This window comes from Anabrus simplex, chromosome 6 (genome assembly GCF_040414725.1).
Source record: "Anabrus simplex isolate iqAnaSimp1 chromosome 6, ASM4041472v1, whole genome shotgun sequence".
In the NCBI taxonomy this organism is placed as follows: Eukaryota; Metazoa; Arthropoda; class Insecta; order Orthoptera; family Tettigoniidae; genus Anabrus; species Anabrus simplex.
This window is the reverse complement of record NC_090270.1, coordinates 282,947,432-282,968,124: the sequence shown is the minus strand read 5'-3', so window position 1 is coordinate 282,968,124 and position 20,693 is coordinate 282,947,432. Positions and strand designations below refer to the sequence as shown.

At 37.7% G+C, this 20,693-nt stretch overlaps 1 protein-coding gene across 4 annotated transcripts in view; it reads left to right on the top strand.

Moving 5' to 3' along the window:
- The window catches only part of LOC136876461 (RNA-binding protein 45), a 279,414-nt gene that overhangs the window by 87,098 nt on the left and 171,623 nt on the right, over positions 1-20,693 (top strand). For all 4 annotated transcript variants that reach the window (XR_010860594.2, XR_010860595.2, XM_067150447.2 and 1 more), the window contains exons 5-6: positions 10,761-10,906; positions 10,988-11,127. Coding sequence is in view for 2 of the 4 variants with exons in the window: in XM_067150447.2 (XP_067006548.1) it covers positions 10,761-10,906; positions 10,988-11,127 (286 nt within the window). In the remaining 2 variants the exon portion in view is untranslated. The remainder of the gene's footprint in view (positions 1-10,760; positions 10,907-10,987; positions 11,128-20,693) is intronic.

Below are 20,693 nucleotides of genomic sequence, written 5' to 3'. Positions count from 1 at the left end.
CAAGTACAGTATACCTATTTATCTTCTAAAAATAAATGTAAAAGTATACTTTGTCGCAAGGCAGCCTCTGCATGAGAGGAAGTATTTCATAAAATAAATATATATATATATATATATGTTCCAAGTATCTTATGTCAATGCCCTGAAATACAATAAATTTTCTGCAGTAGGACAACACATGAACGATTACAATCATAAGTTTACTGACATTAAACATGATATGGAAATCCTCAAAATTATGAATAAAGGACTCCTTAACACAGCAGAGAACTGCTTTGTACATTTGGACCAATATTTTAATCCAAATTACAATCTTAATAACATTTTCGAAGAATCAAATATTCTATTTGACCTGCTCATTCACATTTTCAGAAACACAAAGTCAAGGTCTGATTTTTCATTCTATTTACAGTACATTACTTAGGCAATCTTCCGTATTCCCGTATCCCTCAGCCCGCCTTGATAACCTCCCCCTCCTCACCCCCCCTTCTCACACGCTTCCCTTCCTTGCTCTCTTATAATGCCAATATACCAATTTACTCATTCAGACAAATATTTCAGGTTTTCCATGGGAATCAACATCTATATCATCTCACGGCCAGGCAGGCATCAATTTTTGAAAATGGGACGAAGTCTCCCATAGTGCATTGGTACTGCCCGTGGCTCCAAGTAGCGTATGCAGTGGCCTCCACAGTGCACTAGTACACTGGTAGGTGTGCTATTTACCAACTGATGAACCCAATTTTGCACACTGGGGTGAAATGCTGGCAACCAGGAATGAGTTAGCTGGAAAATTTATAATGTCCAATAACCGACCAACTATATTGGTATTATAAATTTACTCATTCGGGACAAATATTTCAGGTTGCTTATGGGAATCAACATCTATATCAACTCCTAGACAACGCAAACCAATGGTGTTCCTCGTATAGTGGGTACTAATCACAGGCAATGCAGACCCACTGTGTCGCTCATATAGTGGTACTAATCACAGGTACTGTCAACCCACGGTGAAGCCACTCACTGCTGCTACTAATTACAAACCTGTTGTGTACCTAACATAGTTGTACTACCCCCAAGAAAAGGCGACCCATGGCGTTACCCACATGATGGTACTAATCGCAAATAGTTTTATGGATTAATACAATCATCCCTTGGTCGCCTGTTTTAGTCGCCTCTTACAACTGGCAGGGGATACTGTGGGCATATTCTTCATCTGTCTCTCCTACCCACAGGGGCCAGGACGCTTCTTACCAAGTATTTGGAATATATAACCATCCTCTTTTAACACTAATCAGATGAGAAAAAGGAAGAGGTCCACCACTTGGAAATGAACGTATCAACAAAAGAAAGGGAAGATGTGCAAAGGGACATGCAGATGAAAAACTAGTGGTGGTCATTACAGTATTAAGTGAAAATAAAACTGGGCAACCAATACCTCGTAACATGAATCCAAAGAAGGAAGAGATCAGACCCTTAAAAGAATTAAAGATTCGGCAAACAAAGGAAAGGACCACAAAAGGCATGGCAATGACGGACTCTCAAGTCTAATACTGTCAGGGTCAGAGAAGAACAAGAGTTGACCAGGGGATAGGAAAGATGGAAATGAAAAGCCTAGCAAAAGAAAGTGAAAGCAAAGCCAGAATCAGCTACGGGACTAGTGGTCACCAACCCATCCCACGCTAAGAAACCTGTGGATAGTGGCGGTAGTGATTTTTGTTTTAAAAGAGGAAGCAAAGTTAGGTAACCATCTTTTCTGTAAGTGGAGATAAAAATGAAAATAATTTATTGAACAAAGAAATTTCAAAATGAATTTAAAAATAAAACAAAATGTGATTTAATTCAGAAAGGACACAAACACATAAAGTCAACATATAAGTTCTCTGAATACCAAAACACATGAAATGTATATGTGCTTGATTAATCCACTTTCATACGCAAAGTGAAAGACTGAGATCAGCAGTATTCTGTCATCAGCTAGCGTGAGTTTGAGTGTCTCCTTCAGGCCAAGGTTTTGTCCCAGGTCAGAGAGATCAGCGCACCCTGTGAGAATTTATTTATTTATTCATTTATTTCACTTCTTTCAAGTGGCAAAGTTAGGGTGCCCGGCCTTCTCTTACACTTAACTACATTTACAACACTTATCTGCAGATACATAACTTAAAATTTAGCAGAGTTGCATTATCCTAACATTCACACTCTCACATGTATAAAAGAATTAAAACAGTATACCAATATGAAATAATATTGTGCGCGCTGTCTGTCGCGTATTGTATGCCAAGCAGCATACATCTCAACCACTCCACAACAACATTTATTAACACCAACATCATAAGAAAGGAAAGAGCCACCAACAATTACGACCTTATCATTCAAATTGAACAATTTCCAGAACATCAGCCAAAACAAGCCAGGTTCAAGTCACGAAAACAAAATTAGAAGATAAAATGGTTGAGTTTTACACAAAGTGTATCGGCTAAGGCTTATGCAAATTCAGACTTTTAACTCGCATGTTCATCAGTCTTTTTTAAAACAACATAAGAATGTGCTGTCACTTGTTAATTTAAACTACAAACAGACATTTGCGTCTAAGCATACCTTGCAATGTTTGAAATTCTTTAATGTGTTTATATGTTTGTATAATGGGCAAATTTCACATTATTTCAATGTAATACGTAACGCAAAACAATGCAAGATTTATTGTTATCAACTGTTTTAGACTTTCACAAGAGCATTTAAGCACGTTCAACCATGTTAGCTAATATTTTAATGTAGATAAGTAATATATTTTATTGAGCCATTAGCATACTTACACTTGACTGGCGTATTTTACTGCTAATTTACTACTGTAATATTCACAAATATCAACAAAGATCGCCTCATATATGACTAAACATTTATAAGAATGGAACTTGTTTTAACTGAATAGGCAAAAGCCTATGGTAAATTATTCTTACATTATGCATTAGAAAGAAAAGACAAATCTATTTTATTATAATTACATGTGTATATTGAGTCATTATATTATGTAATAAGAGTGTTTAACTTGTCATGATTTTAGCTATATTGTAACATTGGAACTCTTAACAAAAGTGTAATCAACATAATGTTGTTAAATTTCAGAATATGTCATAAAGCTTTTAGGAATGAGGCATAATACAAAATGCAAACATAGGATTCATGGTGAAAATTCCTTTCTCCAACAGAACTCAAACTGGCTAATCATGGTGTCAGACCATATAGACTTGATGCATAAACAATCATGGCCATCAGAATTACATTAACTTTCGAAGTGGGAAAGTTGTATGAAAGTATTGTAGAAAGGAAAATAACACCATTGGTAGAATAGGGAACATGCATGATCCGGGGTTTTAATTAAAAATATACTAATCTGATTCAAAATTTCATGCAGAATTCAAAAATGTGATCAGAATGTACAAATAATAACTCCAAACATAATAAAAATCTAAATCAATGTACGAAACTGTCACGTGACGCAAGTACGCGATCTCATTGGTCTGACGTCATCTTACAGGTTGACTGAATTAGCAGACGAAATAACACAGTGTGCTGTGAGAAGCAGGATACACTTAGGGTATTTCTACTTTATGTTAGTGTCTGGTATAGTTAAATTCGAGGTCTATACATTGGATAATAATCTGAGTGGTATATTTTAGACTTAAAATGAATCCTGCGCAGACAGTGAGGCAGAAAACTTATAAATGGTGTAGATTTCCGATGTGCAATAGCACATCGCATACCATCCCAAACAAATTGTTTATAAATGTTCCAAAGATGCTAAAACTAGGGAGAAATGGATTTTGGCGAGCCGGAGAAATGCTGGTGATATATCGGAAAAGTCTACAGTTTATTTTTTTGAAGATTTTAACGTAAGATGAATTTGTTTGAATTTTCAATCACTTTTCCATGTCAGCTGTTCTAGTGTTAAACTTTAAATTTTAATGTATGATGCTTTATTTAAATGCTTCAATTACATCTTGGAATATGAAAGTAATAAACAGTGTTTTGGGTGATCCATGTCGATAGTAAATCAAAGGGGTTATGAACCATTTTGACAGCTCTAATTCTACCAATTTATCTTGGCATGGAACAGTTATTTATGTCTTTATTGAGGAGCTTAATTTGTAAAGAAATTTAGGCTATATCTAAATAGGGGGGGCCACTAACCTTACTTCTGGGAGCCGCAAATTTAGGAGACAAAAATTGGGAGCATGTTTAGAAAATGGTTTATACAATGAAGACACGCTTTTCATGTTATAACAAATGAAGGAACATTTATTTTCTACACTACACACATTATTTTTCAGGTACACATCAAGGAATGAGATTTTACTTTTGAGAAGTGCTTTTTTGAGTGTTCATTTTTGCTGTTAGTTTTTTTATATCTGGCTGATAATTGGTAAGAGCAGTTTGCACAAGTTCACTTAAATGTTCATCAATTAGTTCAGATCGATATTTAGATTTAATTAATTTAAGCGTTGAGTGCAGTGATTCACACACATAAGTAGTCCCAAAGTTTGAGATTAGTCACTTGGCACACTTTTGTTAGTGGTATTTTTCTTCTGGAACATTCTCCTAAAATTCTATGGTAGAATTGCCACTTCGTTCGAGGCCTTTTAGTCCTTCGTCCTCTTGCAGTTCTAGTGGCTCCAACTCTACAGCTCCTGTATCCTTTGTTATTGGTGATGAAACAGGACAGCTTTCGCCCACAACATCAACAGAAAAAGGATTTTCCAGGAATGGAAATGAAGGTTTAAGTGATCTCAAATCTCCCATTGATTTCTTCAGCAAGGCCAGACATTTTACTCATGTAATCTTCAGTTTCCACCTGAACGTCAGGAAGGCTTTCAGTAATTTTCTTCAAACATTTGACTTGAGAAAATATTTTAGTCTGAAGGTCTTTCCCAAAAAGTTTCAACTTGCTATGAAAGTTAAATACAGTCTGGGCCAGTTCAGAAAAGTTTTTCTCTTCCTTGTAAATGCATGTTTAGCGTTTTTAAATGCTGGACCACATCTGTGAAAAAGTCAAATCTAACAACCACTGGGGGTCATCAAGTTCAAGGAATGATTTTCTTTCCATAAACTGTTTGATTGGATCAAGTAATTCAAAAAATCTGTCAAGAACATTGCTTACTGATAGCCATCTTGTTAATCAGTACCAAGATACATCATCAGGAAGCTCATCATTGTTCATATCTTCTATAAAAGATTTGAACTGTCGGTGTGTTTTGACACTTGAGCGAATACAGTTCACTATTTTTAGAACTACCTGCATAATATGCGGGTACTGAAAATATTTTGTTGCTGAATGTTCTCTGTGAATAATACAATGTACAGGTAGGAAATCATGAAATGATGTGTCAGCATTTAAAAGCCCAATAAGCCCTTGTTTCGTGCCATTCATAGATGGTGCACTATTGGTAGCAATGCTGATACTGAGTTTTTCTGTAAAACACCATCCAGGGCTTCTTTAATGTCACAACCACGAATTGTATCCTTCAAAGTAACCAGGTCTAAAAGTTCTTTCACCCCCTCCAAGTCCTTTGACACACACTTCACAAATATGGCTAGTTGTGATTTATCTTTGATATCAGTAGACTCGTCCAGAGCCAGACTTACTGCTGAGCACTTGCTTAGATATTTTTGTAAATTATTTAAAATATCTGCACTAATAACAGAAACTCACCTCTCTATTGTGTGTCTAGCAGCGGGCATTTCGTTGATCATTTTCAGCAGTTTCTTATTTTGGGTTCTAAAATAGAAATAACTTGCGCCATGTCCTTATCAAACTCCCCTTCTGTGTAAGGCTTGTTTGCTTTTGCAATATTAAAAGCCAAGATGAAGCCAGCTTCGGTTGTCAAATCTGCTTCCTTGGTAAAAATTGACATAACCCTACTCTGACCATGAAGTTTTTACTTTAGTGATTTCAGTTTGGTTTTCCTTAACTGAGCGCCAACAGGAAAATCTTTGTTGAAACCGCCGTGGTTAGTGTCATTATGGCGTTTTAGATTACTGGCCTTGAACTGTGACAAAGTTATTTGACACAAAAAAGACATTGGCTTACCGTTTCTTTCAACAAAAACGAATTCTTCCTCCCAGTCGGTATCAAAAGCTCGATTCTCATCTTCATATTTACGCTTCTTAGACAGCATTGCAACTGTTCGGACACCAGGCTACAACTGTATTCAAACAGCATACAACTGCACACAGAAAAGTATTGGCACTCACTACTGCCTATACGTGAACGCGACTGGCTTCACCTCAGGACACTGACTCCCTGACCCACCCTCCCGCTCAAAGCACTATCTAACAGAAGGCGCCAAAACTATCTTCACCTCCCATGTCTTACCACTGACGTACAGCGCTAATGACGTTAAGCCGCACATCGCTGCTACTGACTGCCGCCGGCCGCGAGAGGTTGTTAAGATTCCATTAATTATATCATTTAATTTTACTCTAAGGTCGGTGTCAAGAGCCGCACGAGACTGACTCAAGAGCCGCATGCGGCTCGCGAGCCTCGTTGTGGCCAGCCCTGCTCTATAATATAACAAAAAATAGGCGTGTACATCATGAAAGGAAACAACGTGAATTTAACAAATGTATAACTCTACACAAAACCAATGCTTGTCTGTTGGGGTCTTATAAGTTAACAGTGCTCAATTATAATAATTATCATAATATTAATGAAATAAATAACATAATTGCACACAGGGGAAAATAGTGATGTTCGTGTTTAAAATGTTATCCAACTTAGCCTAGGTTATACAAGCCAAGTCAATAAACCGAAGGGTAAAAATACCGGGCGAGTTGGCCGTGCGGTTAGGAGCGCGCAGTTGTGAGCTCGCATCCGGGAGGTAGTGGGTTTCGAACGCCATGCCAGCAGCCCTGCAGATGGTTTTCTGTGGTTTACTATTTTCACACCAGGCAAATGCTGAGGCTGTACCTAAGGCCAAGGCCGCTTCGTTCCCATTCCTAGGCCTTTCCTGTCCCATCGTCACCATAAGACCTATATGTGACGGTGTGACGCAAAAAAAAAAAAGTTTAAGTCACAGCACCCAAAGACATTCCTGTATTGAACGACTAAAATGTCATCAGGACACTTTTCTTGCCTGATATGCTCAGCTTGTTAAAAGCCAAATGTAATTAATGTTATTGGCTTTACACCCCGGTAACTATTTCTACGGTTTTCGGAGACGCCGATGTGCAGGAATTTAGTCCTGCAGGAGTTCTTTTACGTGCCAGTAAATCTGCCGACACGAGGCTGACGTATTTGAGCACCTTCAACTACCACCGGACTGAACCAGGATCGAACCTGCGAAGTTGGGGTCAGAAGGCCAGCACCTCAACCGTCTGAACCACTCAGCTCGACTTGTGAAAACTAGATGAAGTCATATTTATCTGTATCATGTTCAACTTTCTCCCTCCACAAAGATATTTAATGTTTCTCTGTCATGGGCCCCGGAAGTGGGTAGGCCAGCTGTCCCAAACATAAATATATATTGTTTTGGGAATGGTAGATTATAGCCCTATAGTACTATGATCTTTCTTTCTTTCTTAATCATTTTATCCTTCAGGGTTGGTTTTCTCTCGGACTCAGTGAGGGATTTCACCTCTACCGCTTCAAGGGCAGTGTCCTGGAACGTGAGACATTGGGTATGGTGATACAACTGGTGAGGAGGGCCATTACCTTGCCCAGACTCCTCATCTGCTATGCTCAACAGGGGTCTTGTTGGAGGATGGGAGGATCAGAAGGGATAGACAAGGAAGAGGGAAGGAAACGGCCCTGGCCTTAGGTGCCTGGAGGAGAAGTGGAAAATTACGAAAAACCACTTTGAGGATGGCTGAGGTGGGATTCGAAACCCCTCTACTAAGTTGACCTCCCGAGGCTGAGTAGACCCCGTTCCAGCCCTCGTACTATTTGTTTTCAACTTTCATGGCAGAGCCGGGAATCGAAACTGGGCCTCCGGGAGTGGCAGCTAATCACATTAACCACTACACCACAGAGGCGGACTAGTACTATAATGCTACCTATATGTTTATGTTATGCTGAAATCCGATTTCTTACTTGACTAATGCTGAAAGCCCGAAAATGTAATGTTATTCTTTAATATGGGAATCAGTCTTAGAAGGAAATGTTGAAAGTGATGTGATATCTATCCAGGTTCGTTGTTATCCTAATACTATGGGTCACAGTACATTGTACGTATATCAAAGACGCCACTTACAAACTTGCTTTTTATATTCGAATTTCTGCGGCCACAAAAGTCACTATTTTTCAAGAATGATGACATCTGCACATGGTAGATTGTCTGACTGTGCTGTTTTGAACCTTTCTTCTGTCATTTCGAAGTTATTCGCGATCATGAATAATAAACAATCAGCTTTTAGTAACGGCTGATGCACAACGGCTGGTAGAGCTGCACGTGGTACTGGATCGTGACGTCACAGCACGCCGCTTATGTCAGAGGCCGTTTCACTCGCCTTGCGGAAAGGCACTATTAAATATTTTTTTAATGGTAGAAAACAAGGCAACTTACCACAATGTAATAGGTTTACGTACTATTTCATTGGTGTACTTAAAAAAAAAAAAAAATTGAAAATTATGCACGTTCCCTATTAAAGTTATCAGAGAAACATTACAGATTCCGGAAAGGCAGATCAACAGTTGATCTAATATTTGGACTGCGTCAGCTAATGGAGAAATATTATGAACATGATAAGATCCTTTGGCTGGCCTTTCTGGATTTCAAAAAGGCCTTTTAAGCTGTAAGCAGGTACAAAGTCTGGGAAGTGCTGAGAAACAGTGGAATCAATAATGACATAATAAAACAAATTGAGAATTTATATGAAGACATCAGTAGTCGCGTCAAAACACCATCAGGAATGATAGAACCATTTAGAATAACTATGAGCCTAAGACAAGGTAGAGTTCTGTCACCTCTTCTCTTCATTACTGTGATGAATGAGATTCAACAACAAGTATGCCAAATCGTTGGTGAAAGCAAAATGAAAGTCATGCTATTTGCTGTTGACATCTGTATATGGGGAGATTCCAAGGAGGAACTTCAGGATCGGATCAATGCATGGCCAGTAACAGCTAAAGGGTACAGCCTAAGATTCAGTCAGGAAGTGTTGGTTATGCAGAGAAATGGTCAACTTGGAGGTTACTGTGAAATAGAGGGTAAACAACTCAAGATGTCCACCAAATTCAAAAATCTAGGAAGCATGATATCAGCAACAGGCTCCATTGAAGAGGAACTTACCAGCAGGATTCAAGCTGGAGAAACATTCTGTAGAGTTGTCTGAGACCTAATATGGAACCCAGAAGTACCATTGAAATGCAAGCAAGCAATTTATCTGACTTATTACATGCCAGTTTTGACATGGGAGCGAGACCTGGACCATGAGGAAAAAGGACGAAGCAAGGATTCAGGCAGCTGAAATGAGATTTGTCCGAGCGATTGTTGGCAAAACAAGACGAGATAAAATTCGTAATGAGAACATCAGGGACATGGCTTAGGTTGGCAGAATGCAGGATAAAATAACTCTGCGTAGACTCAAATGGTATGGTCACATGCGAAGGATGGATCCTGATTGCATACCCAGAAAAAATGTATGATCTGCAGTTAAAATATTCAAGACCAAGAGGGCGGCCAAGAATGCGATATACAGACATGGTGTAAAATGACATTCAGCAACGAGGAGGGGACTGGGAGAACATTGAAGAAGGAGAAAAGTACAAAGACAGAAGTTGGTGGAGGGGCGTCATTCATCGAGCCATTGTATAGATGGAACAACGTGGGATATATATGTACAGAATCAGAGGTAAACTGTGGCAAAAAAAAAAAAAAAAAAAAAAAAACCCTCAGCATTGAAGTGTAAGGCTAATTGGGGTAGAAAATAGGAAAATAATATTTTTTAATGGGCTCGAGGGGTGAGGGTTGCATTTAATAAATTTCCCCAGGCAACGCGGAGTACTACTGTTCTGTCGTATCGCTCACAAAAACAACAGTAAAAATGGAATGCGGTCGTGAAAAAAGTGGTAAAATTAAAGTGCGCTTTAGAAAAAACAGAAAAATAAAACCAAGCACAAATAAAACACATGGCTGATTTTTTTTATCAGTACAAGTTATGCCATGACGTATTGCTGCACACCACGACACCAACAACTTCTGTACAGTACGAAAATAATAGAACACACACAAACACTGTGCAATATACAACCAACTCTCACTCAACACAAGACAAGTATGCACTGATTTAAAGCCTAAAAATACGCACACAACAAATAAATTCTGTAAATGACTTCACTACAGAAGTGAGCTGCTGGCAGATTACAGAGTGAGGGACTACACGATACAGAGCAACTCAAAGGAAAATGAAGGAAGGCAATGAAGCAATAGCTGTTCCTGTCATTGTGCTTCCTCCCTACGAATAGAAAATGTTATGTAGTTAATTCAGTTACTCATGAGGAAAAATGCCTCATCCTTTTTATCTGTCTTTCATAATACATTACAACGTACAGTATAATATCCTTAATCACGAGGAATTGTGGGTGTCTCAGAGGGGGTGTGTTGCCTCCTTGTAGGTCCATAAGAGCAGAGCAGTGCTGTTTTCTTAGCCTGGAATGAGCTATAGGGGGCCATTCCATTGGGAACCCTCGGTTGGGACGGCTATCAGGATGATTGTTGTTGTTGTTGTTATTATTATTATTACTATTATTATTATTATTATTTCAGTGGATTCTGGTGGATTTTCAAAGGCAGACAGTTTTACAACTCTCCGTGTGATTGCATCTCCCAGTCTTAATCAAGATCAATTATGGAAACTGTTTGATCTTGTACCTGGGTTGGATTATCTGCACTTGGATACAAAATCAAGATATGTATGTATATGACCTTTTTTTTAATTGTACTATATACTTCATGGTATTTCATGTGAGTGTAATATTCTGCCACACTTTTAGGGTAAGGGACAAGCAACTGCTGTTTACAACAGCCCACAAGCAGCTGCATATGCTCGAGACAAGCTGCATGGATTTGAATACCCGCCTGGACAGAGACTTATTGTGAAGGCTGATCCTGGGGCCCACAATGATCTACCGATGTAAGTAGTAAGAATAGAATTCTGCATTACCTTAAAAAAAGTAAAAAAAAGTCTTCTGGATCAGTTATTTACGATAGTTTCCTACTCCATGATAAAGAAAAAAGATACCGGTATCAGTAATTGATTTGTGGAATGCATACTGTTCCTGGCTATCATCAAGATGAGAATTATCATTACAACAAAATATTTTAACTTCACTGTTTTTTTTAAAGGTAAATGAATTAATTACTTTGTTGGGGCTCATTCAAATGTTTGAGGAAGGCTAGTTTCAGCAACTCATTTCCATGTCGGGAACATGCATCTTGTGTCTGTTACCAACATCATTCTTAGAAAGGCATATGTGTATGATATGGTTGTACTGGTTGTTCTGAAGAAAGGTCCTGATATGTAGCGAGGAGGTAGTATGGATCAAAACTAGAAATAAGTCCTACAAACGTGGTTCATAAAATACCTTCTGAGAAATTAACAATGTTTTCCATCACTCTTTAAGAGCACTGTCTACTTTGAACTCTTTAGCAAGAAACAACTGAGGAAACAGCATGGAATGGGTTGTCATTATGTATTATCCAGGGCATCTTTGTTCGTGTTTGCATCAAGAGGAAACTTTAGCAGATGGCAAAATGTAGAGTTCAAGTAAACATCAATCCTATGGTATTATAATACCAGTCGGATAAGTTTTTTTAAAAATCCGTTGAGTATGAGCATGCTTTGTTGTAAAAGTTACACTGTTCTTTCTTGCCAAAGAGGACATATAGAAGGTTTTAAAGACATAATGACAAAAAGAGCACATGGACTTTTTCTGCAAGAGCATGGTCAGCAATAACAAGTGGCGGCATATCAGATTGTTCCGATAAATATTTCATATATCAGATATATTCAGATGATTGTTTGCGAGAAATTTCAATAGCAAACAATTAGATATGCGACCATTTCGGCTCACATCTACTTAAACAAATTTACAATTGGCATTTCTTTTAAGCAGATTGAGTCGGACAATAGCTGCAGCGATACTGCTCCTTCAGTGTCACATCTGTCTTGAATTGTCAGGTCTAGCTAGAGCTCTGTCTGATGGTCTCTAGACCATTGTACGCAGGCTGCTGTGTGATCTACTTAGTGCTACCCTACCTGTACTCTACTTCTGCTCTACAGAGAGTAAATTCTCCAGGAGTATGTAAGTGCTAGGAGAGTAGCTTACCCAGAGAGAACAGTTCTAGCTAGACATTCTACAGTGTGTGGTCTGGCTCAGAGCAAGATAACCTCTCCCAATTTCCTTCTCTAAGTAATAAATGTAATATCCACTAGGAAGGTGTTTTTTTTTTTGTAGTGATGAGCGATACTGTGATTTGTGAGTCACGGCATGGTTTGATTCCAAACAATTTACTGTTTGGGTTGTAATTAGTTTAACCTGAAGGAAATATTCTTGGAAATTGTTTTTCATCAAATAATTTGTGGCAGTGGACTTTTAATATCTGACAATATTGAGATTAATTTTAATAGATTACTTAATCATTCAGTTAATTAAATGATTTCAATCATTTATCTGAAACTTTAGGAATTTCTTACTTTTCTACCGTGATTATGTTTTGTTACATGCTGTAGTCCAAAACATTGCTAAATTAATTGAGTTTTTACAAAAATATTTCTCTTTGTAATTTTATTATTAATTTACAAGGTATTAAGAATGTTTCAATTAATAATCCATGATGCTGGAATGTTATTTTCAAGATAATTTCACGAACAATAATATTATGTGAACTAGTGTCACCACAATAATATAGTACCTTATTAACTAGAGTAGAACGCACATGGGAAGGCAGTTTGATGAGGGTTAATCAGCAGCATTCACGTGCTTTGTAGTATGATATGTCTTCTACTGAGCCATTAGAATTATTTCAGTAACAGGTGCTTGTTCATGTGGGTCATGAGTGGACGTTTTGAGAGTTTTATTTGTAAATACAGTAAAACCTTGTTAAGACATTTCTGCAGGGGCAAAAAAAAAAAAAAAAAAAAAAAAAAAAAATGTTAAGCGAGAAAAGGTACTACTGAATATACAAATAAAAGCTATCCAACAGGGATATGCAAACACTAAATACAATTTTTTTCCGACATGAGGGCATTGTACATTGTGCATCCACGGGTACAGTTTAAACTATATCACCATTTCTATACATGAGAGGAAAGTATTAAGAGGTGTGAAAAACATGAGAACAGTTATGAAAACTTTTCCGCTGGGGCTTATAAAATAACAAGTGCACTGAAAGTTATGAAAAACACCAAATAACGAATATGAGAACATGTGCACCATGGCTAATAAAAATATCAGAGTATTATTGCAGATCACACTCGTTCTAAAACAAATATTAGTAGAAGCCTTTTATCTCGGAGGAGTGGTTTATTAAACATTATTTTCTGGTCACACTCCTTGACAGTGAATTGGAGGTTACACTTGACCATGTGCGACTGTCAGGAACTGTGAATTTTTTTTTTTTTTTTTCCCCCACATTGATATCTAAGAATCACGGGTAACGACTGTTATTTCCTACACTGTCACTGTGATCATGATTTAAGGCTTTCATTCCAATCTGATTACCGTATTTACGTGAATAATACCTGCACATTTAAAAAAAGAATTGGGGTGCTGGTTTTATTTGCATCAATGTTGGCTTTTTTTTTTTTTTTTTTTTTTTTTTTCAAAATCGGCCTTCTTAAAGTTAGGGGGTTTGGATTATTTGCATAAATATGGTATTAGCACACCCACATAACACTATAAACTTACCTCGTGAATGTTACTACACAAACTGTGACTGATCAGCCATGATATCACGACGTATGCTGACGTAACGGTATCCACATGAAGCGATGTGATCAAGGAGCATCACCATGATTGCAGATTGCCATGACAATGTCCACGTTTTTTATTTTTTGTGATCCTGTGTCTCATTATAGCTTATTTCAGCCCAGGCAATGCTTGCAGTGTTCCACAGTCATTACCGTTTTACTCATTTTGTTGTTTTTACAAGCAACGGTACATTAATGCTAATCTAGCTGCTGCACATTTCAACATTAATAATGCTACTGTCTTACGTCCTACTAATTACTTTTGATGGTTTATGGAGATGCCGAGGTGCTAGAATTTTGTCCCACAGAAGTTCCTTTCATGTGACAGTACATCTACCAACACGAGGCTGACTTATTTGAGCACTTACAAATACCACCAGACTGAGCTACGATCAAACCTGCCAAGTTGGGGTCAGAAGGCCAGCACCTGATTAAATTTCAAAAAGGCTATTATCATGTAAATTTATGGAGAGAAGGTTATTATATCTCTACTGGCGCTTGAACTATGTTTTCATCATACGTATTGTATGGTTATGTTAGGTTAGGTGACGCTGTTTGAATTAGAAAACTGAAACGTTTGCTACAAAATGCAATTTATCATCTTGTGTGTTTGAGTCATCAGTCCATAGACTGGTTTGATGCAGCCCTCCATGCCACCCTATCCTGTGCTAACCTTTTCATTTCTACGTAACTATTGCATCCTACATCTGCTCTAATCTGTTTGTCATATTCATACCTTGGTCTACCCCTACCGTTCTTACCACCTACACTTCCTTCAAAAACCAACTGAACAAGTCCTGGGTGTCTTAAGATGTGTCCTATCATTCTATCACTTCTTCTCGTCAAATTTAGCTAAATCGATCTCCTCTCACCAATTCGATCTATCCATCTCACCTTCAGCATTCTTCTGTAACACCACATTTCAAAAGCTTCTATTCTCTTTCTTTCTGAGCTATTTATCGTCCATGTTTCACTTCCATACAATGCCACGCTCCACACGAAAGTCTTCAAAAATATCTTTCTAATTCCGATATCAATGTTTGAAGTGAGCAAATTTCTTTTCTTAAGAAAGCTCTTCCTTGCTTGTGCTAGTCTGCATTTTATGTCCTCCTTACTTCTGCCATCGTTAGTTACTTTACTTCCCAAGTAACAATATTCCTCTACTTCCTTTAAGACTTCGTTTCCTAATCTAATATTTCCTACATCACCTGCCTTCGTTCGACTGCACTCCATTACTTTTGTTTTGATTTATTTATTTTCATCTTGTACTCCTTACCCAAGACTTCATCCATACCATTCAGCAACTTCTCGAGATCTTCTGCAGTCTCAGATAAAATAACAATATCATCGGCAAATCTCAAGGTTTTGATTTCCTCTCCTTGGACTGTGATTCCCTTTCAAATTTCTCTTTGATTTCCTTTACTGCCTGTTCTATGTAAACACTGAGAAAGAGAGGGGACAAACTGCAGCCTTGCCTCACTCCTTTCTGGATTGCTGCTTCTTTTTCAAAGCCCTCGATTCTTATCACTGCAGACTGATTTTTATACAGGTTGTAGATAATTCTTCGTTCTTGGTATCTGATCCCTATCATCCTCAGAATCATAAATAGCTTGTTCCAATGTACATTATCGAATGCTTTTTCTAGATCTACGAATGCCATGTACGTGGGCTTGTCCTTCTTGATTCGATCCTCTAAGATCAGACGTAAAGTCAGGATTGCTTCACGTGTTCCTACATTTCTTCTGAAGCCAAATTGATCTTCTCCCAACTCAGCTTCAACTTGTTTTTCCATTCTTCTGTAAATAATACGTGTTAAAATTTTGCAGGTATGAGATACTAAACTAATGGTGCGGTAGTTTTCACACCTGTCAGCACCGGCTTTCTTGGGAATAGGTATAACAACGTTCTGCCGAAAATCGGATGGGACTTCTCCTGTCTCATACATCCTGCACACTAAATGAAATAACCTCACCATGCTGGTTTCTCCTAAAGCAGTCAGTAGTTCAGAGGGAATACCATCAATTCCAGGTCCCTTGTTCCTATTTAGGTCACTCACAGCTCTGTCAAACTCTGACCTCAAAATTGGGTCTCCCATTTCATCAGCATCAACAGCCTCTTCATGTTCCAGAACCAAATTATCTACATCGTTACCTTGATACAACTGTTGGATATGCTCCTGCCATCTTTCTGCTTTGTCTTCTTTCCGTAGAAGTGGCTTTCCATTTGAGCTCTTAATATTCATGCACCTAGATTTCCTTTCTCCAAAGGTTTCCTTGATTTTCCTGTATGCAGCATCTACCTTTCCCAAGACCATACAGTCTTCAACATCCTTGCACTTCTCCTTCAGCCATTCTTCCTTAGCTACCTTGCACTTTCTATTCACTTGATTCTTTAATCGCCTGTATTCTTTTCTGCCCTCTTCATTTCTAGCATTCTTGTATTTTCGTCGTTCATCAATCAGGTCTAGTATCTCCTGAGTTATCCACTGATTGTTAGTTGATCTTTTCTTCCTTCCTAAGATTTCCTCAGCCGCCCTGCTGACTTCATTTTTCATGACTCTCCACTCTTCCTCTATTGTGTTTCCTTCAGCCCTTTCATTTAGTCCTTGTGCAACATGTTCCTTGAAGCAATCCCTCACACTCTTTTCTTTCAACTTGTGTAGACCCCATCTTTTTGCATGCTTTCCTTTCTTCAATTTCTTCAGCTTCAGATGGCATTTCATGACCAACAAGTTGTGGTCAGAGTCCACGTCTGCTCCTGGGAAAGTTTTGCAATCCAACACCTTGTTTCTGAATCTCTGCCTAATCATAATGAAGTCTATTTGATACCTTCCAGTGTCTCCAGGTCTCGTCCACGTATACAGCCGTCGTTTGTGGTGTTTGAACCAAGTATTGGCAAGGACTAAATTATGATCAGTGCAGAATTCAACCAGCCGACTTCCTCTTTCGTTCCTTTGTCCCAATCCGAATTCTCCTACTGTACTACCTTCTCTTCCTTGGCCTACCACTGCATTCCAGTCTCCCATCACAATTAGATTCTCATCACCTTTTACATATTGATTTAAATCTTCTATCTCCTCATATATTCTTTTGATTTCTTCATCATCTGCTGAACTAGTAGGCATATAGACCTGCACTATTGTGGTGGGCATTGGTTTGGTGTCTATCTTGACAACAATAATTCTTTCACTATGCTGTTCGTAGTAGCTTATCCGCTGCCCTATTTTCTTATTCATTATTAAACCAACTCCTGCATTTCCCCTGTTTGATTTTGTCTTGATAATTCGGTAGTCGCCTGACCAAAAATCCTGTTCTTCCTGCCAGCGTACTTCACTTATACCAATTACATCTAACTTTAGCCTATCCATCTCCCTTTTCAGATTCTCTAACCTACCACAACGATTCAAACTTCTAACATTCCACGCTCCGACTCGCAGAATGTCAGTATCCTTCTTCCTGATGATCGCCCCCTCTCGTGTAGTCCCCACCCGGAGATCCGAATGGGGGACTAGTTTACCTCCGGAATATTTTACCCGGGAGGAAGCCATCATCAGGACATCATTCATACAGAGAGAGCTGCATGTCCTCGGGAGCTAGTTACGGTTGTAGTTTCCCGTTGCTTTCAGCCGTGTAGCAGTATCAACACAGCTAAGCCATGTTGCGTATTATTACAAGGCCGTATCAGTCAATCATCTAGACTGCCGCCCTTGCAACTACCGAAAGGCTGCTACCCCCCTTTCGATGAACCATTCGTTAGTCTGGTCTCTCAACAGATACCCATCCGATATGGTTGCACCTGCGGCTCGGCTATCTGCATCATTGGGACACGCAAGCCTCCCCACCGCGGCAAGGTCACATGGTTCGCAGAGGAGGATTTATCATCTAAGGTATGGTAAAGACCAACTACGACCTATCAGACCTTAATCCAGTCTCCAATATGGCAGAAACATTGGGCCACTGTCTGCTGTGGGATGTAGCTGGGCATTCATTCCTGATAATATAACTAACGCCAATAACGTTCATAATGTTCGTAAAGAAGAATTAGTCAACAAATTAATCTAACAAGCCACCTAATCGATACTTTATTTCTTTTGCCTTTGGCAAACTTAAAAATACATTAACAAACACAGTACATGTTTCGACCACTTAGTGGTCATCTTCAACTGTATATAAAACATCGTAGATGATAACATTTAAAAGCAAGCACATTGGATCTTAAAACTATATCCCATGGGAATCCAAAAACTATTGTTCTAGATGCTTTAAATGAATTGGAAGATGGGGGGGTGGGGTAAGGAGATTTATGTGAATGATACTTAAATTACAGTATCGTTTACAATTGTGTTTAAAAAACTTAAATGATGAAAAACATATTTAAAAGCGTCTATGGTAAAATTCTTTTTGATAAAATTAGGTGGCGAAATGATGAAAAACATATTTAAAATATTTAAAAGCGTCTATGGTAAAATTCTTTTTGATAAAATTAGGTGGCGTGTCACACCATGTCACACCGCTATCACACTAGGTCGTGCACGAAGGCAGTTCTCCAAGGCAACGCGGATTAAACATTTGACAGATAAGATCGCGAGGCAAGCTGCCCGAATCAGATCGCCATTTTGTATAACAGAAGCCACCACAGGGTTTTAACAAGTTAAACGACTAACACAATATCTTTTATCATATTCCGAAGAGCAATTCTCGGAAGTTAAACAGTCAACACGGCCTTTTAACCACAAGAATAACACTCAAGGAAGTTATTAAATATAAACAATAAATACCTGAAGACTGGTGCATCTGACATAAACTTTCATTCAAGCACAAGTGTTTTTGAATAAGTGCCTTACCATAGACACTTTAGAATATTTTAAAGTATGTTTATTAAAAACAAAGTGTTTAACAGCACCACAGACGCGAATTTTAATTAAGTTATTATTTTCTCACAAATGCCTGAAGATTATTACAAACACGAACTTTTTATTCACGCCACCTAATTTTATCAAAAAGAATTTTACCATAGACGCTTTTAAATATTTTAAATATGTTTTTCATCATTTAAGTTTTTTAAACACAATTGTAAACGATACTGTAATTTAAGTATCATTCACATAAATCTCCTTACCCCCCCCCCCCCCATCTTCCAATTCATTTAAAGCATCTAGAACAATAGTTTTTGGATTCCCATGGGATATAGTTTTAAGATCCAATGTGCTTGCTTTTAAATGTTATCATCTAAGATTTTTTATATACAGCTGAAGATGACCACTAAGTGGTCGAAACATGTACTGTGTTTGTTAATGTATTTTTAAGTTTGCCAAAGGCAAAAGAAATAAAGTATCGATTAGGTGGCTTGTTAGATTAATTTGTTGATTAAACTCATCGATACGGCCATGAAGTGGACAGCTTGCAATTGCAAGAAGAATTAGAATATGAAATATAAATCATGTTTCCATAGTAAGAAAACACACACACACACACAAAAAAAAAAAAAAAAAAAAAAAACAGTTAAAAATAATATACCAAAATTGAGGAAAGTATTCGACCAATTTACATAACCCTATGCCACTACATTTGACAATGAAAAAATGAAATTAATATTCGTTATTAAAACAACAACACAATACAAGGAAAACACAAATTGTCCAGAACAGTGAAATGATGTTTAATATTCAGTAAATAAGATACTCAGCAAGCAAGACTACTTTAAATATGCACTTGACTCATTAACATAATCCTACAACCCATGCACTTGAAGATGACAAAATTAAACCAACATTCATTGTTAAATAACATCAGTGCACAACTTATTACAAGAAAAACACAAATTACACAGGACATTGAAATAACATTCTCAACAAATACATAATCACCAGCCTAGTCCTGCTTGAAATATACAATTAAAGGTTTATTTATAAGAAAATCATAATGATAAAAACATTTGCTAACACCTTAATGCACTTTTTAGTCATAGTTTTTAACTTCACACCACACTGACACACATCATCAAGGTTTCATACACTACTCTCAATTAACTGAAATCCTAACACTCCTCTGTTTGATTCTCTAACTTAAGAAATTCTGGTTTGTAACTGTCACTAATTAACTCCTGGAAAATTATGAACGTTTTAAAACACAAGGACATGATCATCAATGATGGACACTTCAAACCACCTCTCTTCACTAGATTAAAATACATCATCATATCCCTGTCTCTATCCACAAGAAAGTCATTTTCAACCTGCTACATTTTAATGCAGACATCAAACTTTTTACATATTATATCAATCACTTGCAAACTGGTGAAGCTGACAATGGAGATCAAAATCTGCAGTATTTCAAGGGGAACTGACGTGAACTACTTCCTCTGTGAGCTCTAACGCATCTAAATTATCAATAATTCTGTCATGGCTATTGTTAGATACATTATGAGAAAAGTCTTTCAAAGAAAATTCACCAAGTTTTGCAGACCTCATCTTCAATATACCTAACACTTTGAGCTTTCTTTCAGACTCAAGAATTTGTTCCACAGAAACATTATAAGTGCAACCACTCAATCTCCTATAGACATGAAATCTTCTGTATAAACTGCCTGTCTGCAATTTGGCAGTAAGCACATAAGACCAGTGATACTTATTGAAAATATATTTATACAGTTCTATCACTATGGTAAGTGCATGTGTCAAAGCAGTGTACATTTCACTTCCTTCTGTTTGACATGTGCCATAAGTCTAT